Source organism: Neophocaena asiaeorientalis, unplaced genomic scaffold (genome assembly GCF_003031525.2).
Source record: "Neophocaena asiaeorientalis asiaeorientalis breed wild unplaced genomic scaffold, Neophocaena_asiaeorientalis_V1.1 scaffold240, whole genome shotgun sequence".
NCBI lineage: Eukaryota > Metazoa > Chordata > Mammalia > Artiodactyla > Phocoenidae > Neophocaena > Neophocaena asiaeorientalis.
Window position 1 is genome coordinate 3,976,156 of NW_020185331.1, and position 15,611 is coordinate 3,991,766.

General features: G+C 38.5%; 1 protein-coding gene across 2 annotated transcripts in view; it reads left to right on the plus strand.

The window, feature by feature from the left end:
• SLF2 (SMC5/6 complex localization factor 2) overlaps positions 1-13,037 on the plus strand; it is a 42,185-nt gene extending 29,148 nt beyond the window's left edge. For both annotated transcript variants that reach the window (XM_024734932.1, XM_024734933.1), the window contains exons 15-20: positions 404-491; positions 2,720-2,851; positions 3,266-3,343; positions 4,992-5,078; positions 7,238-7,306; positions 9,749-13,037. In XM_024734932.1, coding sequence (XP_024590700.1) covers positions 404-491; positions 2,720-2,851; positions 3,266-3,343; positions 4,992-5,078; positions 7,238-7,306; positions 9,749-9,784 — 490 coding nt within the window. In that variant the 3' untranslated portion in view covers positions 9,785-13,037. The remainder of the gene's footprint in view (positions 1-403; positions 492-2,719; positions 2,852-3,265; positions 3,344-4,991; positions 5,079-7,237; positions 7,307-9,748) is intronic.
• The last annotated feature ends 2,574 nt before the right edge of the window (positions 13,038-15,611 follow it).

The following is a 15,611-nucleotide window of genomic DNA, read 5'->3' on the forward strand; positions in this document are numbered from 1 at the left end:
CAGGGGACGCAGGTTTGCGCCCCGGTCTGGGAAGATCTCACATGCCGCGGAGCGGCTGGGCCCGTGAGCCATGGCCGCTGAGCCTGCGCGTCCGGAGCCTCCTGTGCTCCGCAAAAAAAAAAAGAAATCCCAGCAGTAAAATAGATTTTCTAACAGTAAATCATCAGGGTCAAAGATAAAGGCTCTTAATGGTTTTCCTGAGCTTCAGGCAACTTTAACTTTGTGTACAAATATTTTACATGAAAATTTTACTGTTCTAGTATAGCTTTTATATTCTTGTATAGCCTTCTTTTGAAACATTAGCTATGTTTCGAATTAGAAGAACTTCTTTTTGCAAACTTCATTTGCTTCTTAAGCAGTATTCATTAAACACATTCTAAATACTTTAAAATTCTAATTCCAGGCAACTGAGACAGTGCCTCAGCCTAGTGATTATTTCAAAGCTTTTGGATGAGAAACATGAAGATATCCCTAATGCGAATAATCTGCAGGTATAAATAACATTTTTGTTTTCTTTTAATAAATGGGAGAGCTAGTGACGTGTAGAGAAAATTGATGGATCCTACGTCAAAAGTACTGAGGTTATGGGCTTCCCTGGTGGCGCAGTGGTTGAGAGTCCACCTGCCGATGCAGGGGATGTGGGTTCGTGCCCTGGTCCAGGTAGATCCCACATGCCGCGGAGCGGCTGGGCCCGTGAGCCGTGGCTGCTGAGCCTGCGCATCCGGAGCCTGTGCTCCGCAACGGGAGAGGCCACAACAGTGAGAGGCCCGCATACCGCAAAAAAAAAAAAAAAAATAGATCCTAACTCAGGCATAATACTATTCATGTAATCTTTAGCATGGTACTTAACTAATGAGACCCAGTTTCTTTATGTGTGAAATAGAGACAGTATCACACCCTCTACCACATAGGATGGTTGTGGACAATTAGATGAATTAATGTATAAAAAGTACTGGGAAAGGGCTTCCCTGGTGGCACAGTGGTTAAGAATCTGCCTGCCAATGCAAGGGACACAGGTTTGAGCCCTGGTCCAGGAAGATCCCACATGCCACAGAGCAACTAAGCCTGTGCGCCACGACTACTGAGTCTGTGTGCCGCAACTACTGAAGCCCGCACACCTAGAGCCCATGCTTTGCAACAAGAGAAGCCACTGCAATGAGAAGCCAACGCACTACAACGAAGAGTAGCCCCTGCTTGCCACAATTAGAGAAAGCCTACGCGCAGCAACGAAGACCCAATGCAGCCAAAAATAAATTAAAAAAAAAAAGTACTGGGAAAATCGTAATGTGCTATATAAATATGACATTATTTAATTAGTTCACCTTGTCAATGTTAGTAATTTTATCACAAGATTAGAAATTGTAGAACTATTAAACATTAATTTCATCTTGTACCTATTTTAATATTAAAGTCTTTAAATTATAGAGCTTAAATGTGGTTGCCCAGTAGTGAATATATCATGTATGAGTGTGTATGTGAGTGTGTATAAACATGTCCTATAGAAACCCCACTCTGAGAAGTCCTGAAGGCTTTTTACAAGCATAATATTCATAGTTGAATCTGAAAACTCAACACAGAACCTGATCTAGATGTGGTGTTCTTGTTTGAACTGCAGTTCAGTACAAGATAATCTGTTAGGTCCTACAGATTAAGAAAAAAAAAATGAATAAGATAGAGATTCTGACCTTGAAAATATAATGTAGTGGTCAAAACAGAATTAAGCAACCATTGTGGTACAGTGTAGCAAGAACTGTGATGGAAGTATGCACAAGGTGCTGTGGGACAGAGAGATTGAAAGGATAGCTGGTTTCTACATTAGTAGAGTTGATGTAGATTTCATTTTTGGGGGACCACACCTGAGCCACGAGGGTGATTAGCAAATAGCTCTCAGTCCTTTCAGTGATATTTACTGCCATCAAGAGAGAATTCTTGGACTTCCCTGGTGGCATAGTGGTTAAGAATCCGCCTACCAATGCAGGGGACATGGGTTCAGGCCCTGGTCCGGGAAGATCCCACATGCCGCGGAGCAGCTAAGCCCGTGCTTCACAACTACTGAAGCCCGTGTGCTTAGAGCCTGTTCTCCGCAACAAGAGAAGCCACCTCAATAAGAAGCCCCACACACTGCAACGAAGAGTTGCCCCGACTCACCGCAACTAGAGAAAAGCCCGTGTGCAGCGACAAAGACCCAACGCAGCCATAAATAAATAAATAAATAAATTTATTTTTAAAAAGAATTCTTTTCAGAATTCAATAATGCTACTCACAGGGAGGAAGATTCAACTCTGCTGCCTTTCAAATAATTTCTCAAAGAAAGTCCTCCCTTTGACCTCTATTGTAATGCCATTTGGTCTCCTCAAGTTTTCATCCTCAATTACAAGTACTAAATCTTTAATATCCCTTTTAGGGAATTCCCTGGTGGTCCAGTGGTTAGGACTTAGCACTTTCACTGTTGGGGCCTGGGTTCAATCCCTGAACGAAGAAATAAGATCCTGCAAGCTGCATGGCACAGCCATAAAAATAAAATAAGATCCCTTTAAAGCAATTGGGGACTTTTCTTACTCTCATTTTATTGCAGTGAAGTTTAATAGTACAGAAAAGTCACATGACCTTGGTGGGTCAATTGGGGACTTTTAAGTGAATATCACTGGACTATAAGAAGCTAAAGGGGCAAAATTAGAGAAGGCAAAAATTATTCAGTGTTTCCTCTTTCTTTTGATAGATATCAGTCTTGCATCGCTATCTTGTGCAAATGAAGCCTTCAGATTTGTTGAAGAAAATGGTCTTGAAGAAAAGGGCTGAACAACCAAATGGCACTATTGATGATAGTCTTCATTTGGAACTTGAAAAGCAGGTATCCATGGCTAGATCATCTCAAAAGATGATCTTAACCATGGACGTTTCTGGATTTAGAGACTAAATAACATTCTAGCAAACACAATTACATAGTGAATGATATTTTTGTTTATTGCTGTCATGAAATTGTTCAGTTGACTTGAGGATTGAGGTAAAAGGATGGTTGTTGGTAATTTAATACTGGGAGTATTCTTTGTAGCCCTTTACTAGGGCAGTCGTGAGGTGGTAAAAGGAATGCACTTGAGTTAGAAATCAGAAACCTGGTATAAATGCTTGGCTTTTCCTTACTAACCAGCTCAGTTAACTTGAGCAAATCCTTAATCCTTCCTAGGCAGCTTTCCTAATGTATAAACTGGGATGACATGTATTCTAGCTAATTCATGGGTGTTGATTTTATTCATTTCTCTACCAGGCATATTACCTGACCTACATTCTTCTTCATTTAGTCGGTGAAGTTAGTTGTTCTCACTCTTTTTCTTCTGGACAACGGGTAGGTATTTTTTAGTGTTTTTTGTTTTTAATAAGTGTCACTATTGATGGAATAAATGAACATTCTTTATATAGGAGAAAACTTAATAACTTTTATCAAGTTACCTTTGGATTCACTATAGAAATCCGAGTGTACGCTGGAAAGAGAGAAGTAATAGTAACCTTGCAGCCATGTCACTGACAAAAATTATTTGTCTACACATGTTAGTTCTGTTTACTGGAGTGGGACTTAACTGTGATAACTTGGCAGTAGTGTAATACATTAATAAGATATCAAGATCACCAAATACCAAATGGGCTAGCTCTTAGCTGGTTTCTTCCCATCTCTGCTCCCACTCCACTTCCTTTTTATTTAGAAATAATGTTTGCCTTCAAAATTAAACTGATGGTAAGTCAGGCTACCTCAGATATGCATTTCTAAATTATCTCACCATGTTAAGATTTTCATTTTGAATTATTTTATTCTTCCTATCCTATCATGTTGCATACTCCTGGGGAAAGTTCTTGTTTAATTCTTCATGTTTCACACCTTAGGTAATCCAACCCCTGTTTAAAACTTTGTATCTCCTTAGGCATGATCAGAAGGACACAAGACTGGTTCATGTCTTTTTATAAACACTGCTGTACATAGAACTATTGTTTGCTCTCCTGATTGGAACCTAACATAGTCATCTATCTGTTCTTATATATGGTCTTTACATTTTTAAATTATTTTTTTCTGATTAGAAAACAATCAATGATTATTGCTTTAAAATTCAGTTATTATAAAACCATATAAGGTAGAAAGTGAAAGACTTTATAATCCAGTGCCCTCCTATAAATTTCTCCATAATTTATGCATATACTAACATAATTATTTTTTAATGAGGTCATGTTATTCATATTATTTGCAACTTGTCTTTCTTTTTCCCCCACTGTAAATTACTGGCACGTCTATCTAATAACTGTAGTATTTCAAAACATTTATTGATGAACATTCCTTTCTGTGTGATTACACACAGTGCTAACACGAACCTTTGGAAGCATTTCTGTAGGGTAAATTCCTAGAAGTAGAAATGCTAGATCAGAGGTTATAAATTTTTCAAATTTTAATTATTTAGAAATGGTTGTTATCACATTTCCCTCCCAAAAAATGTTCATTTACATTCTCACCTTAGTATATTCAACCATAGTATATATATATGAGTGTGACTGTTTTGGACTATACACTTCTAAAACTTAAGGCACTTAATTTTTCAAGGAACTACCACTAAACCTCCTTTTGTTCATAGAGAAAAAAATAGGTTAGCTGTTACTTGAATATTTCATTAGAGAATGTGTTAATGGAAAGACTCTTAAATTTCTAGGCACTACTTCACAGTCTGAATTCTAGGGTTAATTTTCATTAATGTGCCTTAATACATAGCAAAACAACCTTTATTTTTGTGTATATTTTATGCATTAACTAGCAATAAACTATAACAGTCTTATTGTTGTGGCAGTTAGTACTTTTTACTGATATGACTGCTATTATGTTGGATAGTTAATATCAGAAATTGCTAAGGTAGATTTTTTAAAATGATTGTTAGCTGTCCTAGCTACATGATCTTTTCTTTGTTAATTTGTAATGCTTCAGAGTTGTTTTCATCCCTTGCATTTGTTTTACACAGAAACACTTTGTGCACCTCTGTGGGGCTTTAGAAAAGCATGTTAAGTGTGATATTAGGGAAGATGCAAGACTGTTTTATAGAACTAAGGTAAGTGTGTGTTTTTCTTATTGTTAGCTTTTTGTTTGTTTGTTTAACCTTGGTTTCGTTAATACTTGAGTAATACGTATAAGCCTCTCTTTAAGAAGGAACATATAAGATTAGAAATATGACTTTCTCCTTTAATAACAAATTAACTTCTACTAAGTACTTCTAGCTAGATTGAAAGTAAAGCAGGGGGGGAATCTCAAAGCAAATAAATACATTTTAAGACAAGCTGAATATATGAGTATGGAGTTAGGAAAGCAACTTCGGTATTATTAAAACAATTTGACGATTTTTCCTGAAACATAACAGGATTTTCTGGAAACTTTTTCTTCTAAGGATTTTTTTAATTCTAAATCATCTTTTAGCTTTTGTAGTGTAGAGCCGATCCATTCTTGCCATTTGTGTTTGGATAGTCATTGAATGTGAGGTTTCAGCTGTGTAACTTTATATTTTACATTAATTAGCTGTAAAGATTAGATATTTCAACAATTCCCATTTAGATTTAGTATCTGTATTTATTTTAATAGATTTAAGTTAAATACAAAAATGAGCAACTAATGAAATTGTATCAGATTGCAGATTTTCAAATACATGTAGGGGATAGCTCTTTGCCTTAGAGTGGAAACTGTAGTTTCAGAAGCACATTCTTTTGAACATTAACTAGAGTTACTGGCCCATAGAACTTGGTGGTAGTGGCTACTGCTGACAGACATGCTAAGGAGGACCACCCAAGGTTTTTGTTTCTTAAAGCCAAGAGACTGGGCATAGACTGGTGCCAGGGCTCCTCTTACTTAGAGCAGAGAATGACACAGAGGTCTGTGGCAGTTGCTTTCAGGGGATGGTCCTGCTGAAATAGATGAATTGCATGCCTCTCCACAAGCCTCTGGTAGAAAAAGGTGGTGCTTGTTTTAGAGAAACTGAATCTGCTGAGCTCTAAATGGAGAAAAAAGCAGACCTTGAAATAACTTAAAGCAACTATAAAATTCCTGACCTGTTTAAAACACTTTGTTGGGACTTCCCAGGCAGTCTAGCGGTTAAGACTCTGTGCATCCACTGCGGAGGGCGTGGGTGCGATCCCTGGTCAGGGAACTAAGATCCCACATGCTGTGTGGCACGACCAAATAAATAAATTAATTTAATTAAATAAAACATTTTGTCAAGCAATTATGTCCAGGAACTAACTGAGAATCTCTAATATGGTAGGAGTTTCACACAGAGACTTGCTAAACCTCCAAATACAGGAATAGATCAGGTATTTAAAGAGGATTCATAGGGGCTTCCCTGGTGGCACAGTAGTTGAGAGTCCGCCTGCTGATGCAGGGGACACGGGTTCGTGCCCCGGTCCGGGAAGATCCCACGTGCCGCGGAGTGGCTAGGCCCGTGAGCCATGGCCACTGAGCCTGCGCGTCCGGAGCCTGTGCTCTGCAACGAGAGAGGCCACAACAGTGAGAGGCCCGCGTACTGCTAAAAAAAAAAAAAGAAGAGGATTCATAGTGTAGTCTACCTTTGAACAACACGGATTTGAGTACTGATTCTGTCCAAACCATTTCAGCTTCCTGCCCTTGGGTAAGTCATTTATCACTTTCTTTGTTTTTGAGGCAGAGAGCCGTATGATTTTCTGCTGTGCGGGGTCTTGGCACCACTAACCCCCGCGTTGTTCGAGAGTCCACTGTACTTTGCAAAAACCTAGAGAGGCTTAACATTGAATTTTGGATCTTGTAATAGTGTGAAAAGGAACAGATGACAACCCTTTTTTTGTGGCCTTGAGTCTTTCAAATAGAACTTGGAAGGCAGGGAACAGCCAAAGCTTTGGGTCCTGTAACAAAGGCCACTCTTCAGCTTCCCTTTGTGGGTGTTCAAAAGACAGCAAGTTGAAGATATGTGTCTTGAAGGCAGGGAGTATGTTTTTCTGGATGATCGTTAGTAACTAATGGGAAAGTGGAGTCCTAAGCATTCAGTATTTTGGATATGGTGATGAAGGAAGGTCTTAGTAATCACTATGACTTGAAAGCCCCTCCAGAAGTTGAGGAGTTTATTCTCTCTTTCTTAACAGAAACCACATTGAGTTGTTGGGTGTGGGTCTGTCACAGCTATCAGGTCTTTTGTATCAAGCATTAAATTGTTTTGCTCTGATCCCTTTTCCCCTTCTTGATATTTTTAAGGTAAAAGACTTGGTTGCCAGGATACATGGAAAATGGCAGGAAATAATCCAGAACTGTCGACCTACTCAGGTGTCGTTTTATTAAACAGTTTCATTTATTCTCAGTAGTTTTGCTAAATGTTATTTCTTCATACTGTTCAAAAAAAAGCATGACAGAGCACTTGCTTCTAGGTATCCTAAAATGAACTGAAAACCCCAGTATATTTTATGTATGTTTTTAAATTTTTGTTTGCTCTTATATTCATTAATTTATTTCCAAAGGTGTTTGACCCCACTTTAAAATGTTACACTGCATCAAATGGAGGTTATTTCTCGTGGAGCATTTTTCTTAATATCTTTATTAAGATAAAATTCACATATCATTCATTTCATCCAAAGTGTACAGTATTTTTTAGTATATGCACAGAGTTGTGCAGTCATCACCACAATCTAACTTTAGAACATTTTTGTCACTCCAAAAAGAGATCACATATCTATTAGCAGTCACTTCTCATTCCCAACCACCTGCACTCCCGTCCCCACTCCACGCCCTAGGCAACCACTAATCCACTTTCTGTCTGTATAGAGTTGCCTGTTTTTTATATTTCATACAAATGGAATCATATATGATGTTGTCTTTTATGACTGGCTTCTTTTATGTAACATAATGTTAAGTTAATCCATATTGTAGCATGTTGTATGTCCTTTCTGTTGCCAAATAATATTTCATTATGGATATACCACATTTTATATATCTACTTATTAAATGGACATCTGAGTTGTTTCCACTTCCTGGCTGTTATGAGTAATGCTTCCATGAATATTTGTGTATAGGTTTTGGTGTAAATGTATGATTTCAAATGAAAACATTTTGGGCATATACCTGGGAGTGGGATTGTTGGATCATATAGTAATTCTGTGTTAAATGTTTTGAGGAACTGCCAGACTGTTTTCCAAAGTGGCTTCACTGTTTTACATTCCCACCAGAATGTGTGAGGTTTCTGATTTCTCCACATTCTTGCCAACACTTGTTATTATCTGTCTTTTTGATATAGTCATAGTAGGGGGTTGGACATGGAATGTCATTGTGATTTTAATTTGCATTTCCCTAATAACTAATGATGTTGAGCATCTTTTTATGTGTTTATTGGCCATTCATATAGCTTCTTTGAAGAAATGTCTGTTCAAATCCTTTGCCCATTTAAAAATTTTCTAATTGTAAGAATTTTCCATGTGTTCTAAATATAAGTCCCTCATTAGGTATATAATTTGCAAGTATTTTCTCCCATCCTGTATGTTGTCTTTTATTGTTTTGATGATATTATTTGTAGAACAGAAGTTTTTCGTTATGATGAAGTTTGGTTTTATCTTTTTTTTTCTTTTGTCACTTAGGGTTTTGGTGTTATATCTAAGGAGACTTTCCTTAAGAGGAGCATTGTTTAAACACCTGATATTAAGTTTGCCATCCTGCTTATTTACAAACCAACTAATATGGGATTGTTGAAAATGCTTCTCAAATTTTATTTATTTATTTTTAATTTGGCCATGCCATGTGGCTTGTGAGATCTTAGTTCCCAGACCAGGGATTGAACCTGTGCCCTCAGCAGTGAAAGCACAGAGGCCTAACTGCTGGACTGCCAGGGAATTCCCTGTTTCTCAAATTTTAATGTACATAGGCTTCAATAAGGAACTTGTTGAAATACAGATTGTGATTTAATAGATCTGGAGTGTAGCCTGAGATATTCTGCATTCCTAACAGGTTCTCAGACTGATGCCAATGCTGCTGATCCGGGGACCATACTTTCATTAGATAGGGCCTAGAAGTTGCTTATATTTTATATAAAAGTAGTAGGAACACTGAAGATTAGTTAAGAAAAGCAGTCTCACTGTGTTATGACGCTTTGACTCTTTTGCTGTTGGTGTTCTTCATAAGATAGAGAAGTCTTTGAGAAATCTTAAGTTAACATTTTCTTGTTCTTGTTTTAGTTTTTAATCTCAGTAGACTTTTTTTTAGGCCTGCCATTTTTGTTGATGTAACATTAAAACAGAAAAGAATTTAATACCAAAACTTTATATTAATCAGCTTAACAGGGACTTCCCTGGTGGTCCAGTGGTTAAGACTCCACACTCCCAATGCAGGGGCTCTGGGTTTGATCCCTGGTCAGGGAACTAGATCCCGCATGCCGCAACTAAAAAAGATCCCACATGCTGCAACTAAGACCTGGCACTGCCAAATAAATAAATATTTTAAAAATCAGCTTAACTTTTTACTTAATCTTTTTAAATATGTCGCTCCACATGTGTGTGTTACTGAGGAAAACATCTTGTACTTATTTATACTTTTTAAAAATTTTTAGACTATAAAATGTGAAACTTGAATCTGATTTACTGTAAATTTTCAGAGCAATTTATAATATCAAAACTTTATTACTTTCATTATCAAAGCGCATTGTCTGATGATTAGTGGTTTTATAAGGATTAATTCATAATCTGATTTTCCTTTATTCTGTTTTTTCCCCCTTCCCTTTTCTAGGGGCAGCTTCATGACTTCTGGGTACCAGATTCTTAACAGGAGTTGCAGCAGCAAAATTATGAACCAAGAGAAATTCAATAAGAGTCTTTCCTAAAGGAGTAGAAAGTAGTACAGAACCCAGTGGAAGGCCAAGAAAATGTTCAGCAAATATGCTACTTGAATATCTAGTATGAAGCTGGTAATGAAGAAATTGCCATTTCTGAAGCAGATACGAAATGCGATCCGCTTAAAAAGGCAATCAGCCTTTTAAAAGAGCAGAATCCCATAACAAGAGGGGAGGGGTGGAAGCAGCTGATAGTTGCATGTCTAACCTTCCCCTGTTAACTCTTGTTAAATTGTAAGCCAGTTATCTTTTTTGTTTGTTTGGATTGTATTTGCGGCACTTGGATAATCACAGAAAGGATGGAAGAAAGGGTTTGGATGAACTTGAGGAGATGGACATGGAAACCAAGATCAAGTTCCAGTTTGGTTTAATTTTCCATCTTGGTTATTTTACGACTCAAAGGGAACACTTAGAACTGAGTTTACTAATAGAAGGGATAAATCTCTTCTGTTACTCCTGTAAACCACTGGCGGGTTTTAATCCATGCATTTTTCTTGGCTATTCAAGATTATAAATCTGTTGGGTTTTTAAAATACATCGAAACAAACAGTTGAGAAACAGAAGTTTGGTATATTGTCAGATCCCCTTAAGGGGAAGAGTTTAAGCTATAAAATAGTGGCTCTGTTTTTATTCCAAAACATACATATGCAGTTTGTTTTGGATTTTCTTTAAGTGCATATATATATATATTTTTTTTTAATACTGGTTAAATTTTAGAATCTTGGCTAAATCTTAGAATTCTGGCCCTTTGTAGCCATATTACAGAAGTCTATATTGTAAAAGCTTAAAGATCTGGACAAGTTTCCAAAAACCTTACTTTCATGAGTATATAACCTTGGCAGAGACCTGAATGGCATTTATTCTTTGGTACACTACGCACGCGTGTGTATTTGTGTGCGCATGTGTGCTTGTATTTTAAATTTGTTGCACTTGAAAACCACAGCTGCTCTAAATTCTTAAACACTGGAAAGCCATCCTTTGGTTTAAATGGTGGAGGGTTAGTAGAAGTGCACATGCTGGTCTTAGCCTAAGGGCCTTTTGAAGCCTTTGGTAGTAATAGCCTCTTACTAGCTAACTGAAAAATCCTTTTGTTGACTGTCCCTTTTAGGAGGGTTTGTTTCTTGAAAGATAATGCCAGCTTTGTTTTCCTTTCTTTCAATATTGACTTGGATGACACTGCTCTCCTGAGCACTCTGCTTCCTCCAATTGTGGGGGAAGGATGATGGAGGAGAAGGGAATTGGGCTTGACGTTTAAATGGGTTTGAGAGGGGAGAAAATAAATTTTGAAAACTAGCTTTCTACCTCTAAATTGAGGCTTAGGAGTAAAAACCATTTTATCTTAAATTTATCATTTAAAATAGTATCAGTAACTTTTGAGCCCATGTCAAGCATTGAGCAGTTAGAGATTTTATAGGGAAGACTAAGTTAATCCAGTTCCCAAGAACCCAGGCTGAATAAGGCTTCAAGAGTCAGACCAACAAGTTTTATTCTGTATTGAGTTTACTGGTAAGAATATTATTATCTTGATACTACCTCTCAAGGGTATTGTTAGAAAATGCCACTTATGGTTAATGAGATAGATACAAAGAGTTATATTGACAGAAGCTTGAAACTCTGGCATCTATCTGCCCAACAATGGGGGCTTTCACTCTCTGTAATTTAATACTTTGTAGATACATTATTTGTGTGTAATTTTATAAGTGTCCATATTTTTCTCATTTTGCATTGTGTAAAGTGTACAATATCTCAAAGTATAAAATACTGCTTATATTGCTTGTAATTACAGCGTGTAAATATTTTCTAATTGTGTACATTGACAGGGGGACAAGTGGGTTATTCAGGTTTTTTTTTTTGAGTGACCCTTTTGTATTGTAGTTTCAACAGATAACTGCCCATCAAATTTAAAACCACTTTGATACATTTTTATTTAGCAGTTCCAATAAGAAAAGTCTCTATTTTTAATTGTCTTTCTCCATTAGAGAAAAATACTTCATCTGTCCCCTTAAAATCAATGGCCAAACATCAGTTAGGACCCTTGTATTTATGACTTTGGTAGGTGTCTTTAGTCTCCAGGTCATATTCCAGCCAGTATTTGCATTGGGGTTCTCAAAAATTTTTGTGAGTCTCTTTAGCACAATTAGCCCATGGTTTTTCTCCCAAATTAAGTATTATCCTTTTCCCTCTGAGTCCCCATGCTTTGTCTCCCTCCTGCTGCTGTTGCCCAGTGAATGGGACGGTAGTGGGGGAGAATATGTTCATTGCACAGAGAATGTCAGGCCACTTTTTTGGACTTGGCAAACAAAGCTTGCACTGAGTGGTGGTGTGTTTGGCAATATTACTGTGCCAAAAATCACCTTGTCTAATTTTCTGGATATGTATGTCAAACTTATTACCCTTATTGCAAGCTGAAAAATAAGGTACTTGTGTTTATGCTTCTGTGTGTAACTGTTTGCCTTTTCTAAACTGCTTTTCTTGTTATCCTAAAATATAATTCTGTTGGGTATATCACGTTAAATGAAGAGGCTTTCCATGCACAAAATGCATCTATGTAGCAGTGAAGTAACAGCATTTGTACATTTTCTGTCTATCTCCTGAGGGCAGTGGTGCCTTTGTCACCTTTTAGAAGGCTGGCATTTTGTTTTTGTTTTGAAGTACAAGTAATATCTTGCTTTGGACTTCACAAAAATCTCCCCAGATGTAAAAGAAAATGGTGTGTTGTCATCCAGGCTCAGTTGGAGCATTTGTATTTTTATTTCTGTCAAAACAAGTATAGTTGGTGGGGACTGGCCAGTAATAATGTGTGGAGTCTTTAAACCAAGAGTAGTTTTCAAATTTAAAAAAACAAAAATTTAAGAGGTGACCCATTAACAAGTGACTGAGTTGGAGAATTAGGGGAGGACTGTTCTGGTTTGTCTCTAAGGAGACAAGTTAGGGTACAGGTGGCTTGGGCATATAGAGCATGATCTGCAGTTATTTCTTGTTCATTAATAGTGTTGGTGCACCTCCTTATCTGTGTGTTTGTTTTCCCCGGCCAATCCTATCAGTCAGTTAATCCACCAGCTTTTATGAAGTTTACAAGTAAATGCAGATTTTCTTTCCTCTTTTTTTTTTTAATTTTATACTATTTACATCTTGTTTTAAGTCCTATGAATGTATGTGTCTGTTATTAAAATGGCTTTTTCTTCATTTTGGACATGTGTTTAGTAATATTTGTTTGGGAGTGGGGATGGTTAAGTATCTGGAATGTCCTGATTCTTCCCCTGCCCCACCTAGGTTGTTTTTTTTGTTTGTTTTTGTGGGGGTTTTTTTTGCAGTATGCAGGCCTCTCACTGTTGTGGCCTCTCCCGTTGTGGAGCACAGGCTCCAGACGCGCAGGCTCAGTGGCCATGGCTCACGGGCCCAGCCGCTCCGCGGCATGTGGGATCTTCCCGGACTGGGGCACGAACCCGTGTCCCCTGCATCGGCAGGCGGACTCTCAACCACTGGGCCACCAGGGAAGCTCTAGTTTTTAAACTGATTTCTTCCTTTCTTCCTCTTGCATTGGATTCTCCAGTCAGATTTTTAGCTTGATGTTTCCTGTTTCTGGAATACATAAAGCCATAGTTGTACATAGTTCACTTTTATATAACCCAATTAATAATTTGCTGCATCCTTTGCAGTCAGGAATTTGGTAATCTCATGTTTAGATTACCTCATTCACTATGTCCATTCAACAACTGATAAGTACCTACTGCATGCTAAGCACTCTTTTTAGGATTTGGTGGTAAACAACACAAACAGAGCTCTCATGAATCTTACTTTCTGAAATCCAGGTGAAAATATTTTCTGTTATTAGGCAAAGGGGACTGGAAAAGAATTCCCTTGGCCTGGCTCCCTTGTTGTAGAGCTCAGGGCAAAGAAAGGGGAAGCCATACAGTACAGAGGCAGAGCTGCAACCTGCCAGGCAGATACAGCTCTGGATATGCCACCTGAGAGGAGACATAGGTTGAGACCTCCTCACAGGAGAAACTGTTCTTAGGAGCTCAAAGAAGGGCTAGGCATGGTTGCCAGAGGCTTGAGTTCCAGAACCATGCCAGTATTTCTTTCTCCCTTCTGACAGGCTGGTTAGGAGGAGACCAACCCGCCTGTGAGCACTTTTCTCCAGACGTGGGATGGAGCGGTAGGGAGCAACAGCCTAGGCAAAGCAGAGAAATTGCCTTAAGTACTTACTGGGAGACAGGCAGTACAGCCTTTACAAGTTAAGGGCCTTGACCTTGCCCTTAGTCCTGACCTCAGATCCCAGATTCACCATACCAGCCATGTGATCTTTGGCAAGTTACTTAGCTCCTCTGAGCCTTAGTTTCTTCATCTGTTAAAAGGAATAATAACAGTGTCTACCTCAGGATTAGTGAGGGCTAAATAAGCTAATTCATGAAAAGTGCTTAGCAAAGGCCTGACATATAGCAAGAACTCAATAAATGATAGCTGTCATTACTTAGCTCTACTTTGAGGCTCTTCTCAGATGACAAAATTGATCTTGGCACTTTGGGATTCACTGACATCTGAGCAAACCGTATCTCTTAAAATTATAGTGTATGTGTGCTTATTCCTTCTGATACAGGGACCTCCAGAAGCTGCTCTGTCCAGCTCTGTCTCTGCTGGCAAAAAATTGTGATTTTTTTTTTTTTTTTAAACCCAGCATGCTAAAGCTGAGAAAGGGATGGTGGGTGGTGATTTTCCATCATTTGTGGACATGTCCTAACACTCCCTTTTCCTTGCTAACCATTCCCCAGGCTGGAGTCAAGAGAGGGCAAACCAGAAGGCCCAGCTTTGGGTCTGACTCCAAGACGACTGGCTGGGAGGAAAACTTAACAAGCAAAACAGGCTTCTGAGGCACAGTGGGACAGTGAGACTACAGCATTGTTGCACTGGTGACAGTGCCTACAGAAGAAGCACCTCAGCTGTATGTGTGGCCAAAATAAATATCACACCACCAAAAGGGAGAGTACTGGGCAGACCAGAGCTGGAGATGGCAAAGTAGGAACAGAAATGCTGCCACAGTGAACAGGAAGCAGGACAACTTGACTAGGCCAGAGTTCTCTTGCCTCAGGGAACCTCTGCTCAAGTTTCAGGATTTCATACCTACCCCCTTCACCTAGGATCTCTGCTACAGTGAGTAACTGCTCTGTGCAAAGCCTGGAGCCAAACGCTGGTGTGTAGGTGGCTGAGGACAACCAGCACTGCCCTCTGCCAGTTTCTTACAGCGGAGTTGGGGAGAATAGCCTAGCAAAAATAAAACCCATATTTGTGTTCTGTGTTTGTTTTGAAAACCAGAAGGTTTTCAAAATGGGCTCCTCTCATAGCCACCCTATGAAGCAGCCAGGGTAGTGACTTTAGGGGTAAGTAACAACCCACTCAGAGAACGACCTTCCTATGTCCCAGGATACAGATTCATGGCTAGGTTAGGATTAACTTCTTGGTTTGATTTTTAATCTCTTTCACTGTCACTATCCCCTCATTCATATTTTATCAGCTTGATTTGTAGAGAGGAGTATTGTCAATCGAAGGGGCTTCCTATAGAAAGTTCCATTAATTGCTGTTACATCTGATCATTTCATTAAGTTCAGAGATTGAATTGGGAGGACAGCAGAGAAAATGGATTTGGTCTGAATCTATATTATCAGAGATAGTGAAGTAACTGCCCAACTACAGCAAGTGCCATGCTGGAACTCAGCATTGTGATTTGTACATTCTGTACATTTGAAAATGTGTGAGGTTCTG